This window comes from Mastacembelus armatus, chromosome 1 (genome assembly GCF_900324485.2).
Source record: "Mastacembelus armatus chromosome 1, fMasArm1.2, whole genome shotgun sequence".
Lineage (NCBI taxonomy): Eukaryota > Metazoa > Chordata > Actinopteri > Synbranchiformes > Mastacembelidae > Mastacembelus > Mastacembelus armatus.
Genome location: NC_046633.1, coordinates 6146512 through 6162162, shown reverse-complemented (window position 1 = coordinate 6162162; position 15651 = coordinate 6146512). Strand labels below are relative to the sequence as shown.

The window sequence follows — 15651 nt, the reverse complement described above, 5'->3', positions numbered from 1 at the left end:
CTTTATACCTGTGCTCCTGGTGGACTGAGATCGCTGAGGGTGTTTCTTGTCATTGTGGGGCTCCAGGATGTCGCGGTACTTAGACACCATGAGGACTGAGATGAAGTACACCACAGCAAGAGCCAGAAATTGAGCCTGCTTACTGTCCTCCTGAAACAAACAACATACACTAAACAATCTGTGTGTGTGTCTTTTTCAGTAAGCAGTTATGTTAAATTTCATGGGTGTTAGATGCTCTGAGTGAATAATACATGAATGTGTTTGCTTTAGAACTCACAATATCTCTGAAGACGACAGCCCTGAGGCGGTTGATGTCCATGTCCTGAAGGAGTCGGTCCAGGTCTCTGACTGGAGAAATTCCACCTGTCACTGCATCAACAGGACTCTGCATGTATGCATGGAAATCAAACCATTACCAGATGTTATTGTTTAGAAGTAACAGCAAAAATCACATGCACTTTTACACTGGTCTAGATGTTTATTAATCCATGCATGCTTCATAGAGTAGGGTAAGATTTTACAGCTTAGGGAAGCTATCCCTCTTGGGATCATGTCCTTAAGATAATGGCTTTTCTATAGAGCCAATGCATTATAAATGAGCTTTAACACCCAGTTCAGGGAAAGAACAACATGACTTTACTGGAAGTCACTGTATCAAATCGAAGGAACAATGACAAAGGGCCTAGTCTAATGTAACACACGCAACCAGTGTGGTAATATAATAAGATATGAGCTAATGCAACACTTGCTGTTGGTGAACACAACTAAGGACAAAGCTGTTTACTACTGAGTGCAGGAAAAGGGCAATGGAAGATGTAGCTGTTTTCAAGTGTAAAAAGCTCTAAGGATAACCAGTACAAGGACAAGTGCAAGAGTCAGAGTGGCTTACTGAGATTTACTGTACTATGTTGCATTTTCAGGAAGTGCAGTATAAGACGATGAAGTGAGAAGGCAATCTGGATTACTTGCCTGTGCAGATGCAGACTTGGCTGTTCCAAGTGCAGTGCTAGGCATGGCTGTGTAGTTGCACTGTAAGCCTTCTGTGACATGCTTAAATTGGGCTTGCTGACACTCCAGACAGTTTCTTACTGCCATTGCACACACTGGGAGGGATGAAGAGAAATATTATGTCACTCTGTATAAATATCAGAGAAATATGTAGCAGAATTATGCCAGAATTGTAAGCGCCACAAAGTTATGACACCCAAAGCAAACAAAAAAAAACAAAAAAAAAACAAGAAAAATCCAGGGAAAAATCCAGCTCAAAAAACAGAGAAAACCACAAGAGGAGCAGCTGAGAGACAAACACAATAAAGAAAAAGTGGGGGCATGACAAGGTCAGTGCTCTGGCCAACTCTGGCAGCATCGTTCACTCTTCCCTGCTCCACCTCTCCTCCCAAGGTCATAGTGCATGGGCGTGCTCTTGAATCACATCTACTGTGTGGTACTCCCATAACAAATGACACTGCTAGGGTGTGCACATGCTGAGTAGGCAACAAACTATGCCCTTCGCTGCAGAAAATATCTTGTGTTCTGACAACTTTAGGTGGTTCAAAACTGGTACACTTACCATTTGTAATCTAATGTACGGCTCGTCTGTGGAAGCCCCTCCCTAACTCCCACTGTTCTGTACTTGACAACTGACAAATGTTAACTCTGAGCCATTTAGATTACAGAGGAGGGAATTATTCCGTCTGGAAATGGCCTCGCTTTTTCCATTAGGACCACTCTTTCATACGATCATTTATAAAGAAGGAGGGGGAGGAGGGGTCGGGACGCTAAAACCTTGTTACAGTCTTCCAAAATCAGATTAGGTGCCAGCAATGGGGAGAGCATACCTCATCAAATATTCATTTCATAACGGCTGCTTTCTAAACCTGGACTTGTAGTACAGTGGCATCACTTTCCTGCAAAACCCAACAATAGCAATGGTACTTGGATAATATTTAGAAGAGTCCTTTGTGTAAGAAGTTTGCATTGTGACAGCCACTTTGTTTGCAACCATCCCAGTAATAAGTATCTAAAAGCAAAAACGGATACCTGTGTTTGGACAATTACACATATGGAGCAGAGCATGAAGAAATTATTTGAATTGGTGTAGAAATACTGCACCACTTCTACACTAAGTGAGTATACATTGTGTTGGTCTGTGTTTGCTGAAAAGGTGCACCACACAAAATGAATAATGTAAGAATTTCAATATCTTTTATTCAGCTAGAGCAAGGCTTGGCTTTTGATGCTGTCAGAGGAAACTTTAATAGCCTGGAAGAGGAGGTAGAAAAAGGCCTCAGGCTACGCTGCAGTACAGTACAGCCAAGGCCATTATGGAGAACTCACCAAATCATGATAGCAGCCATTTTAGAGTGTTGCCATTCAGTGGGGTTATAATAACAAGATAAGAAAATGCTGATACAAGCAGAGTGAAAGAAGCAAGAGCATGAGAGTAGCACAGGGAGCTGGGCAGGAATAACGCAGAGAAGAAAAAGGGAGTACAAAAGAGTGGGCCAAAAAGGCTTCAGGGAACCATGACTGAGGCTAATAAAAAAAAAAAAAAAAGACAAGCTACTGCTGGCTGATATAAGGTGGACTGATGAACTGGGGAGGATACAAAAATAAAACAGAACAGACAAGGGAAAGGATGGATAAGACAAAGAAGCAGATTAGCAGTTTGAGGAATAATGAGTCTATTAAAATAAAAGACAGACCCAAGCCTGGGTTACATGAAAAAGGAACAAAACAAAAGCATCAGGGTGCATACCGAGGCGAAGGCATTGTCTGAGGATGCCTCCTGATGACATGTTTTTCTCTGCTTCAATCTCTGTGAAGTTGAGGGAGCTGGCAAAAATGAGAACATCCACAAGGTTGATGAGGCGCTGTAAGAAGGTGACCGCTGCTTCCACTGCCAAGCCTTGGGATGGTTCGATGTTCTCCAGTTCATGCTGAGAGCAGAGGGAGGAGACATTAGACAGAAATTCATAATTAATTAACCACAGAAGTAAAAAAAAAAAAAAAAAAAACACATTCACTTAAATCTTAAAAAGGAGATTACATTAGGCACAGGCTCATTTTGTAAATGATGCTGTGTGATGACTTTCATAAAGGATTTGTCTTTTGGTTTAAAACTGTAAAAAACATGTAATATGTGACAAACACATAATGGTTACAAAACTATAATTTTTCACATTGGGTTTAAAATTTGGTTACAGAGCATACGCAAGCAAACGTGATTGAATTGCACTGGAACTGAACATCAACCTATGTCTTAGACATGCTGGTCAGGTCATTGACAGAAGCAAAGAATCATGTAAAAGAGCCACAGTCAATGAGGTCAGACAACACAAAAACAAACTAACAATGTTAGGAAGCAGCTAACGGTAGTCTAATGTGATTGAGAAAGGTCAATGTGGATGGATAACGACCTGTGATTGGGGCTGGCACTCCAGCGACACATACAGACATCAATCATACATATAGATTAATAGAGATAGCATAATCTAAATACTACATACAGATAACATACATAACAAGATAATACATATATACATACATACATACATACATACATACATACATACATACATACATACATACATACATACATACATACATACATACATACATACATACATACATATATATATATATATATATATATATATATATATATAGTGAGAGAGACACACACACAAAAGTAGATATATATAACCACATGAACACATTAGGAGACTCACAGAGGAAGAGGTGGCAGCAGAGAGAAGAGGTAAAATGCCTCCACAAGCCATGATGAGATTGTCCACCACCTGGGAGATGAGATGTATACTGTTGTGCACAAACACAACGTTCTCACTGTTGTTCACAAAGTCCAGAATTGTCTTTGTGGAGTGACTAAGAGGCAAAAGAAAAGTAGATAACTTTGGTAACCAAAAGGCAAACAAAACCCAGTAGAAACAACCATTTCCTTCTACAAATAGTAGTACTGGGGAAATCACACAATAAAAGCATGATAATTGTAAACCTACAGATTCCATCCTAACAGAAACATTTCTATGTGTTGTTCTACCTCATCAGGTCTGGTGTCAGTCTGTTCAATAAATAATCAAATCTACCACATCAACATGGACTTGATTATTGGTTTAATGTAATGTGATGTACATTATGACAAACTGATGCCAGTACAATTGTACAATTACTGTTGGTCACCAGCTTCCTTTGCCTTTAAAATATGAATTTCTCTTTGTATATTTACTCATTTTGAAACGAGCGATTTATACACATAAAATTTATTTACTGTATACATAGAATATAAAATAGGACACTTAAGATGATCTTTTCTTAAACAAAGGCTTATGTTTCAGACACTGCTGGATTAACATAAGGCTTCCCCCTTCTGCTTCCCCCTCAGAGGCATGAAAACTCAATCTTTATTCTGTTAATCAATTAACAAAATTATCATTAGCTAAAGCATTGGTAAAGCCAGAGAAATTCAATTGTTCTCCTACCTCCTCCACATCTGGATGTCTGTCTCAATAGAGAAGAGCAGGTCAGTGAGGAGGCGTTGGTGCATGTGGGACCAGCGGAACTCAGGGATGCGAAACATGGTGGAGCGAGGAGCAGATGTGATGCTCTCTCTCTGCTGACCTGAACTTCCTGTTGCTGCTGCAGGTTGGCCTTGGCTCGTTTCCTACAGAGAGACACCAGTAGCACATGATTAACTTTAACATGAGGCAGGCCTGCTGTGAGAAAGTAGTTAAGGGATAAGGAACTTAATATTGTCCATTTTGTCTATGTAACTCTCTGACAAAACACGTTTCAATTCACTAAAACACAATTTTGTGCACTGTGAAGACTAAAAAACAGGGAAAGTAGGAAAAAACAGGTGCATACTATAGAGGTTTCCTTCAGTTCAAGTCTTTCTGTATCTAAGGCCACATTGGACACATCCAGCCTTGCGATTTTGATCTCTTTGGTCTTGCTGGCAGAGTCTCCACTCTTTTGGGTGTCAGAGCTGGAGGCGGTGATGCTGCTCTCTGGGGTCTTAGATGTTTCCTCTCTAGTGGAGCCACTGGCTTCTGAAGGCTGGCTAGGTGAGGTGATGTCTGAAGCTGCTGCAACCTCCTGGGTAGTAGTGGGTAGTACAGTATCTGAAGACTGCTCACCTGCAGTAGCAGTTTCAGTTGTGAGGGAAGACTGTTCGTCTTTATTTTTTTCTTTGGATGATTCTGTCACATTTTGTTCAGGTGTTCCAGTTGGACGAGTCTCCTCAGTTTCACTCTCTCCTGTTTTTTCTTTTATTCTAACCTCCTGCTTCTCATCTTTTTCCATTCTCAACTTCTGTCCTTCCTGATCGTTTTTCTTGTCTTCATCATCTTTCTGTTTACTGTCCTCCTTATGTAATGCCACCCCTTCATCTCCAGTAGCAGAAGCATAAGAGGACTCCTCTTGGCTATCATCAGCATCACTCGGGTGGATCTGGTCACTGACAGACGACACATCAACCAGGTCCTCATTGAAAACGGAAGCTCCACCCAGCACACTGTTCTCTAGACAGGCTGCAGTCTCAGGGGACATTTGGTCGGCCTTCTCTTCTTGCCCTGAGACCACTGGCAGTTTTGTGTCTGCTTCATTTAAAAAGTCTTCTGTCATGACGTTTGATGGTCCACCTTTGTTGCGCTCACTCTCACATTTTTCATCACTAGTTGGTGCATCATCACTCGCTGATGAGTCTCGAACCGTTATTTGAGTCTGTCCATTATCATTGTCCTTGTCAGGGGACGTCTCAGTCAATTCTTCCTGTTTATTTGTCTCTTCACTCTGTTCCTTTGTATCAGTTTTTAGTGTCACAGTAGATCCAGTCTCTTTTCCATCACCTGAGTCATCTCCAGAAGACCTCTCGTCTTCTTCAGCCCTGCCTAGGATGTTAGACACAGTGATGGACGTGTGTCCCCTTTCATCTGCAGTGTCCAGTGGGCTGGATGCTGAGTAAGGGGACTTCTGTGACAGCTTGTCCACTGTAAGCTCAATAACAGTGGAAGGGGCAGTCTCTACAGGTGGCCCATTAACACCTTCCATGTTCTCTGAGCTTTGGCTGACAGCAGAGATGGTCCGGACTGTGCTGACTGAGGCTGCAGACTCCTGCTGCTGGTATTGACGAAACATGCGGGACAAACTTTCCTTGTGCTGCTCAAAGGTTACCTATGAACACAGAAGAAAATATGTTAAAATGATTGAAATATAACGCATTTTTGGCACCACCGGTTAATCCACTGGGTAGCTAAAGGATTTTTCCAGTTACGAGTCTATTTGGTTCCTATTTTTGAGGAATAGTAGCCTCTCTACAATTTAGCCATACTTTAGGGAGTATTGGGGTTACCATTAAGAAGAATGGCCAAAACAAAAAATTCTTCATTCATCAGTCAAACATAGTTTATGTTAAAATGTTAAAAAATATCTGTAAAGAGTGTGACTATGCTTATGTTCCAATCCCAGTGAAATGAAAAATCATCATCGACATGTTTGTTAATGATCATAGACCTATGAAAATACACTTTCAGTGCTAAAACCGTCTCCTTCTACCTCCTAACATACCTCCATGGTTTAGACATTCAGTATTTAAATGCATCATACGTTATCATCCACATTCAACAAAAAAGATGAAATTAGGAAAATAAGATATTCTCAAAATGCTCTTTAGTTGTGAGTTTATTACTACATCTTTAACCACTGGGACCATTCGTGGGTAAATGTGCCATATTTAAAACTTTTCCTCACAGCCCACTGCCTATTAACCTCTATCAGTCTTCTTGTCATCTGATATAGGTAGACTAGACTAGTAGTCTATAATGACAATGGTCTGCAGTGGCATTTGAGGAAGAGCCCATCCATGTAAACAGTCATAGATTAGCAGTAGATACTATTAGTGAGTGTCTGCTAGCTGTGCTGAGTGCGTGTCCAGCATTGGCAAATCCTCCCACGCCTAATTTAAGACCCTGCATTAATCACTGGGATTGGTGGACAGAAAGTCAAAGATGGTCTAGTAGTGGAGGGGGGGGGTGAAACTAGACCCACTTTGCTGCTTTTCCACCTGAGGCTATTTGGACAGAGGGAGTGAGCGTGTGAGAGAGAGACAGAGAGAGAGAGAGAGAGAGAAGCAAAGAAAATGAGAAAGCCAGAGGTCAAAAGGAAGAAAAAAATAAGAAATTGCAAAGACGAAAGAGAAAGAAAGTGATTCATTGAGAGCGGGAGAAAGGAAAGGGAGAGAAAAAAAGCTGATTATTTGTAATTAATTAGGCGTTATTGTTCTAAATTAGCCTGCTACATGGGTGCTCATTAATCTTCTGCAGTGGGAAGCTGTGATTGGTAATCCATAGCTGTTTTCTGAGTGCACAGCCTGTTTTAAATGCAGCAGCAGTCTGTCTCTTTCTCTCTTCCTCCCTCTTTCCCAGTGATCACACACCAAGACCTTCTACCCCATTAGTTTGAGCTTAATTTGACATTTAGCATTTTTAGCAATTAAAAGGCTGCATTCACAGTGTACAGCTATGGAAATTATGGGAGAGAGCAGTGCAGCATATAACGTCATAGATCCAGGATGCAGTTTGTACATTAAGATGATGTATGCTGCCCTTAAATGGGGCTCTGTAACTGATCCAGTTACCATTAGACAGAGGTAGTATATGTCTCTGTGGTTTTTAAAAGAGCATTTAGCCTTGCTACAAAATATAGAAACTGCCTTGGGTGGCTAAGACATCAGGGCTGATCTAATCTAATTTCATTCTACTCCATGACTTGGTCTGGCCTCAGTGGGGTATGGAAAAATGTTATGGTAATGTAAAAAAACATGGTGGGCTTTTCTAATGTGACAGGTAACATGGTATTAACTGAGCACTTTGGAAAGGGACACAGTATCATAAACAAAAATACTTCAGTTCCCTTTCAGCTTCTGATGTTTAGTTCCTACGATATGTGGACAACATGAATATCTCACAGAAAGACAAAAAATAAAAAAGAATAAAATGTCAACTGCCCTGTGATCACAGCTCCAATAAATAAATAGATAAATAAATAAATCTACAGATCTACACTACAACTACAGCCACCATGTCTGTACTATATAACTGATCCAGAGTAAGCAGAAGCACCACACCGCAACCTGTTAGGTGAGGGTCAGGGTGGCAAAACTCTCGGGATATACCCACAGTAGGAGCCTGGGAGTCCACATTTAGATCAACCGATAGAGAGCAACCACAAAACAAAGCGGAAATGGGGAGAGCAGCGTGGCCCTAATCCAATTTGCTAAATGCAATTCCTCCTCCGAAATCAATGTCATCTGCTGCTGCTGCCGTGTGGTTTCGCTCTTGTTCACAATATCTTCCTTTCTCACTTCTTATTAAAACATTTTATTCTTAGTTTTTTTTTCTCCCCATCTGATCCAACGATAGGCATACAGGCTTTATCTGTATTTTTAACTCAGCCACAGGACAACGAGCTTGTACAAACATTCTTCTTGATACTGAACAAATATAATACTAATAATATAGTTCTAACATTTTTTGAGAATTACAAGATAACAGATCAGATATACTGATAGTAGCACTGGTGATTAGCTTGCAGTTGGATAGCACAGACAACACTTGATGCATGGCTTTTATCTTGCATTGGCTTTTCAGTGTTTTCACTTTCTTCCTCCTTTGTCCACTTGTTATTGCATCTATGTGAAGGTCTTTGCCAAGAACAACAGTTTGAGTTCTTGTGTGTGTAATGTCTCAATAACCCAAGAAGGCAAAGGCTTTATGGCCAAACTATTTAACTCCAACGTTCAGCACTTCATCATGAACTTAAAAAGACTGATTAGACACAATTACATTCCATTATTCATAATATGTAGCTGTATAATTATCAGCTTTTTAAAATACCTTGAGCTGTATTTTGTTAAAGATCTGTTGGCATATTTCTGCTCATATTTATCTTAGTGGTAAAATGTCTGACAGGGATAATGAAGTTAGCTGACAGTGGGAGTCTGAAGGTTGGAGGGACCTTCACGCCCCGATCTCTCTTTTGCAAATTTCCTTGTTCTCAAACTGATTTGTGTGCAGAGATGGACGAGGGGCACCTTGGGTGGGTGTGTGGGCTTAGAGTGGGAGGGCTGTTGTGTCAGCGTGCCCACCTGCAGGAACATCTGTCTAGTCAGAAAGGCACATATGCAGATACACTTGCTTGCTAATGACTGATGTACACTATAAACATGCACACTAAAAAAATATGCAAGCTTGTTTTGGTTGGTTGTTTTTTTCAATCTCAAATTTTAAACAGGTTGTTACTATGTTGCAGTAGGTGGCAGAGCAAAGCAAAATGAGCTCATCACAAACTACTACAGATTGGTATGACTATGCATAAACTCAAATATGAAATATGGTCCATATAGTCATTATGTTCACTGACAAACAAGAAAAATAACTAAAAACATCAAGTCTGACAAGTACAGTTATTCATCCTGGCCTATCTGGAGTTTCTGGCCAGTGGCCAAACTTCTACACATCCTATAACATGAGGAAAGGATCTGAGCCCTCGACACAAAACTCATATGCTTGAATACTATTTTCTTTCAGCTGCATTAAAAAAAAAAAAAAAAAAATTTCACCTTAAGGGGGGGAGGGCGATAAAAAAGCATCAGATACAAAAAGTAAAAATAGATGAAATGAAAAATAAAATACTATGCTAACTAGCAAAAAAGTGACAACATGAATTCAGCACAAGGCATATTATCTCTATACATGCCAAACTGGCAATTTTACCATGGTTGACACAAGGCAAACTACATCATAAAGTCTATGTAAAGGAGAAGTGTGCAAATATGTATTTGTGAATGCATATATGCACTTATCAAGAGGCTCCCAGTGGGCTGGTTGTATTTATGAGGCCTTGTTTCTCTGATTGTTCTTGCACGGTTCTGATGAATATTCAATGGATATGGAGAGAAAGGCTTCTTAGAGCCCAAGAGAAAAGGAGGGCAAAGAGAAAATGTGCCTGGTAACTCACGCACATACACAGCCCCGCAGCAGTGGGAGGAGAGACCAACAGTGACAAACAGCTTTGGTGCTACAAAGGTGGCAGGAAATCTATCAAACGGGACAATAAAATTGCAATTGAGTTTCTTTAGCTTTTTTATAGCAGATGCATGTATCTTGGAGGTTAGCACTTGCTGCAACTATCCGATTCACAGGCGGGGTCCCTGCAATATGTGTGCATTTGTGTATGTGTGTGTGTGTGTTTGTGCATGCGGATGTACAGTATCATATCTTACAAGCGCACGGGTTTATTCACAAAGTGTATGTGTGAAATTTTGTTCTTAGATGCTTGGTGTTGTTAAAAGAACCAATAAGAAACAGCATTAATCTTGTGCAATTATAGGAAAAAAGGCAATTACAGCCTGTCAAGTACAAAGAATAAACAATTTCTGCAGAACACCAAACTACACACTTTGACTACAAAGTGAGACCCCAACACACTGCAACTTTATAGACATATGAAACCATGGAAAAAAAATAGGGCAAAAGTAAAGTGCAAATTGGCAAATTTTCAGAATCTAACTTACCTAATTTTGTCTGTGACTGTTGAACAGAAATATCTGTATGCAATGCTTGTTTTGTTTCTGATCTTTTCAGACGAGATAATACAAATGTATTTGAAATAATGCAACAGTAATGCAGACACAGTACAATATAGTAAAACATGCAGATGTGTGCTGTTGTACATTTGCTACATTATCACAGTTTCACTATCACTGTTCCACAATATACTTGAACAAATTTCATTTGTGCCCTCCTCTTGCATTCACCTCACATCAAACACAGCCAGAATTTATTAAGCTTTTATGTTTGAATTTTGTTCTCACTCATTCTATGTCCAGAGATCAGAGCCGGGACCTCAGTGCAGCCAGTATACAACACAACACACACCACCCTTCAAAATGCTGTCATCTTATTGATCTCCTCCCTTGCAGTCTACCTGTGCCCCCTACTGGTCAGCAGTATTCACAGCACCCTACACTACAGTGAAGCACCTCATATCACAGGCACTTCTTTAACTCAACCTTCAATCTGCCAGGCTTAAAAACCCCCCAGACCACAATCTGACACCAACCTCAATTACTTCACTGCTTTGGAACAGAGTACTGTAATATGATATCAACACTGAATTTCTAAAGCAGTATTTTGAATTCAGCTTTTGGAAATAAGAAGTGCCAGAGGTTTATTTTTATCTGTGCAACGTGAAAGAAAGAGACTCTATACATAAATAAAGTGCAGAAGGACTGCTGGATTTGTTTCCATTGGTTTATGCTGCAACTTGCTTTTAAATTCTAATCACTGTACAGCTTTCATAGTTTAATCAGATGGGCAAAGAGAGGCAGGGTTCAATTACCATGCTAGAAACACTGCGAGCTAGAAGGCCAAACGATAATTCTGTCTAATTTTTTATTTAATGAACCTCATTATGTCCGATTCAAAATAAACATATAGGTGACAGAGCTGATGGCTGACTGAATACTGCTGTCTGTTTGGAATCAAATCAAGGAGGATTACTTTACAGTCGTGATGAATGATTAGATGGACAATACTGTAGCAATATTTGAGTCTGTTTGCAAATAAGTGTGCATATATTCTTCTGTTTACTACATAGAAATAAAGAGTGTGTGGTAAAGTAAAAAAAGAAAATTAAAAAATCCTAATGAAACAGATGAGAAGGGGTAAAACCTCACAGAGCAGACACACAATCCCCAAATCCTAACCTGTGTTTGTGAGTATGTGTGTGTGTGTGAAGCATGCATAAATATAATCACTGCTCTGACCTTGGAGTGGGTGATGGACAGGGTGTCCACCCAGACGCGCCAGCCACCCCACTCATATTTGATTGCATGGTAGAGCAGGATGCGGAAGATGGCGTACACCATCTCTGTGATTTTCTGCTCCTCGTTGTTTTGCGGGTTGATAAAGCACAGAGAGAGCATCCACTCCTGCCACACAGAGCACTGCAGCAGGCTCCTGAAACAAAAAGTACATGCCTATGAGAAGGTGGTCAGAGGGAATCCCAGTGGTATTTAAACTCCATATGGACTATTGTGTGTTATCTAGTTCTCATTCCTGTGAAGTGGTTGAATTCTTACCTGCGGTTCTCTCTACTGTTACTGAACAATATGATCATGTCTGACAGAAAGACCCGGCGCACCTCCATGCACTCAGTGGATGGGGGTGAGTTCTTCAGTAGAGCAGCTATTACCTTCAGAATTTCTACAAATATTAACAGAAACAGACCAATTCATTTTAAGTTGTGGGATAAAAAAAATGAACACAGCAGTGGCTGGAAATTTCCACATAATTATCTGTCATGTATGTCTGTAGTAGTAGTATTTTCAAGAATCCTAATAAAAATTTTAATCAATTATAATAAAGTTTGCATTTGGAAACATCAAGCATTCTGCTTGGCAATAAAACTTTTGGAGCAGAAGGGGAAATTTCACAAATCAACAGCTAAATCATACACTGGTCTCAACATGTGCAAATCATTGTGTCACAAACGATCTGAACTCCCAACTGAACATACCTGAAAATATCTGCCTGTGGTAAGAAAACAGAAGAGAATAAAAAAGCTCAGATCATTGATCTTTCTCATACTGTAATGGTTTTGGTATTGTTTCAAATGAGCGAGCCAGAGTCGCAGGCCTTCTGAAAGGCTTGGCTTCAGTTAAGCCAAAGAGACTGACTGTTTAGATGAATTATCTAGACAATGTCAGTGTGCATTTGCTTTGAGTAGAGAGACGGCAGGGCTTGGATTTCACTTGTCTCTTCAGACTTTGGCGCTAACCGATGCCCTCTTGCCCCAGCAGACGGTTGTGTTGTTTCTACGCCTTAGTCACTCAAATTATGAGTCACTGAACCTTTACCGCCAGAAAATTACCCCAGCATGTACCGGGAATGAGGATGGAGGGATGGCGTATTCCCTTCTTTTTTCCATTTGCTCTTGGTTCCTTTCCCTTGAGTTAATTTGAGGGAAACGGTACTTCCTCGGTTTGTTTGATTGGCTCTGACGTTACTAAAGACTGCAATCAGGGGGCCATTTTGGGAGTTTGTCACAGATTAAATCAAGAGAATGCACGACAAAGAAGAAACAGACCACCGCTCTGTGTTCCACAGAATGTGCTCACATGTACAAACCTCTACAGGGTCTCTATGATATATACCGCCTGTCAAGGATGGTTGGACAGGAAAGTTTTTAACACAATAAAGACTTAAGTCAGATTAAGGCTGGTTGGAAGTAAACCTGGGTTGTGATTATAGCAATCCAAATGCTTGGATTTCAAACTGATTAAAGCTGTTTTACAAGCGTGTGCAAAAAGGTGCATGTGTATGTATGGAAGCAATAGTATTGTTGAGACTGAAAATTTCACCATATGAGAAGATTTTGTGAGCTGACATGAAATTAGAAGTAAGTAACAGCCTGAAAATATACGATGGGAACACTGATCAAAGCCTGGACTCACTGTTTGAGTTTATCTTGCAACATGTAAAAGTTAAAACCAGAATATGCACACAGGAATGCTGCAATGAAAGAAAAAAAATAAACACACTACATATACATACACACATGTATGTATATGTAGTGTGTTGGTTGGTAGGTAGGTTACTGTGTTGCACAGTATGTAATTTTCCTTTTTATGTTAAATCAGTGCAAGTTAAATGTTATTTAAATCAATGTTGTAATACAAATTATCACATCACATTTCCATTCTAAAATACATAATATATTTGCATGACATACTAAGTCTAAAACATATAATATGTATAAAATGGTATAAAACACAAACAAAATGTTGCACCATTAAATATTTACTCTAGAAAGTACATAAAAGATTGAATAAACAGATCATTCAAAACAAACTCTGAAGTCACTTAATAACAAGTCCTGTCACAAATTTATTACACTGATCTTTCCGTTACACATAAATTAGTCCTGAAAAAAACATGATACCAGTCTCCAATAAAACTAGCACATGTGTATATTTGACAAGTATTTGCACCATCCTCATTCAACTGTAGGTTTGTATCTGAGTTTCAGATATGGAAATACACTCTGGCTGTGAAATTTATGTCATTCATTTGTTTGACTGTACATAACAATCGCACAGTTCTATGGGGAATATCCTCCAGTACAGTATAGAGCAATAGGTACGTAGAGGGCACGCTACAGGGGATGATTTAGGAGAGTAATGTGGCGCAGAGGAGGCACTTACGGGGGTTGAGAATCTTCACAGTGGAGTCGGGGTCCGGATGCCGTTTATGGATCACTTGAGTGCAGATCTGCTCTGTAAGGATCTATCAGGGGACAGAGAGGGGATTCAAATCATAAATATCTACATTGGGCTTAACAACAACAGAGAAACAGACTGCATTAGAGAAACACACTGAGTATATGTTTCACCATCATGGAATATATTTGGAAATTACTGTCAAGTTGCTCCAAGTGGTCAGCCATACAATTTACTTTTACATGGAACTTATAAAATTTTCAAGTCAGAAAAAGGAAATAAAGTTAAATAATACAGCATAAATATAGTAGTACTGAGTTATACATTAATATCCACTGAGTGCAGCTGAACACAGAAGTATTATTATATTTCATTATTGTTCTCAGTGAAGAACATTTCGGTCTTGGAGCTTGATCGTAGGCAATGGGCTGACCTCGAAGAGCACGTTGTAGGTTGTCATGGTGAACTGGCTGGAGTGGAGCATCAGGCGTTCAGTGAGCAGAGAGAAGAGGCCGTGACTCAGCATGACGTCAGATTTCCTCCTGATCAGGACATTCAGAGGCCAAAAGTCAGTCAGTAAACAACGGCATCAGCCTGACCACTGTTGTATCATAAAGTAACGCAACAACTCTTTGAAATGGAACATGAAATACAAAACTGACTTTATGTCAATGCACACAAATGCTGTGTCTTTAAAATGTCTTGGTGTCCCATAATTTTGATAGATATTACAAGGACAAAATCTGGAGTTTCTGATGACTCATATAATAACATCAGTTGAAATATGTACCAGTGTAAATCAGTTGACCTCCAGCTGACAATTTGACACACAGGAAAAGAAAAAGACAATCCCTCCTGACTAAGTAAGAGGAATACTTCAGTGAAAACTGTCGCTTTCATCTGTGATCATGGATCACTTCCAATTTTAGCATCGTAACTCAGAAAAAAAACGTTGATGTTTGAAGATAACCGTACAATCTATCTTCCATCTGTTTCACAAGACTCAAATGCTGTAATTGAGACAGTCAGACTGTTTTTTGGCACTGCTATTTCAGCATAGGGAGCAGACACTATAATTGGTTCTTATTAGTAAAAATTAAATGGACAACCGCTTACAAGATGTCCTGAATCTTATCAAGCATCACCACTCAAAGTAACTCAAGAGACATGATAAAAAAAAGGAGGATTGGTTAAATGATAATTCTTTTTTTCTCTTTACTTTGCCAGCCAGCAGCAGAGTAGAGTCAATATTAACCATTTTGTTCTTACAATTCAAGCCATATAATTTATTTCTTCTGTACACCACAGCATTTCAGAGTTGTTTGGCAATTAATAATATAATTAACCAACCT

General features: G+C 39.7%; 1 protein-coding gene across 4 annotated transcripts in view; it reads right to left on the bottom strand.

The window, feature by feature from the left end:
• lrba (LPS-responsive vesicle trafficking, beach and anchor containing) overlaps positions 1-15651 on the bottom strand; it is a 162781-nt gene that overhangs the window by 115571 nt on the left and 31559 nt on the right. For 3 of the 4 annotated variants that reach the window (XM_026303424.1, XM_026303427.1, XM_026303428.1), the window contains exons 18-28: positions 14733-14841; positions 14285-14366; positions 12161-12284; positions 11846-12038; positions 4885-6192; positions 4500-4681; positions 3732-3885; positions 2759-2939; positions 970-1103; positions 278-385; positions 9-150 (exon numbers count right to left, since the gene is read on the bottom strand). In XM_026303424.1, coding sequence (XP_026159209.1) covers positions 9-150; positions 278-385; positions 970-1103; positions 2759-2939; positions 3732-3885; positions 4500-4681; positions 4885-6192; positions 11846-12038; positions 12161-12284; positions 14285-14366; positions 14733-14841 — 2717 coding nt within the window. The remainder of the gene's footprint in view (positions 1-8; positions 151-277; positions 386-969; positions 1104-2758; positions 2940-3731; positions 3886-4499; positions 4682-4884; positions 6193-11845; positions 12039-12160; positions 12285-14284; positions 14367-14732; positions 14842-15651) is intronic. The other variant, XM_026303425.1, reaches the window with a different exon arrangement.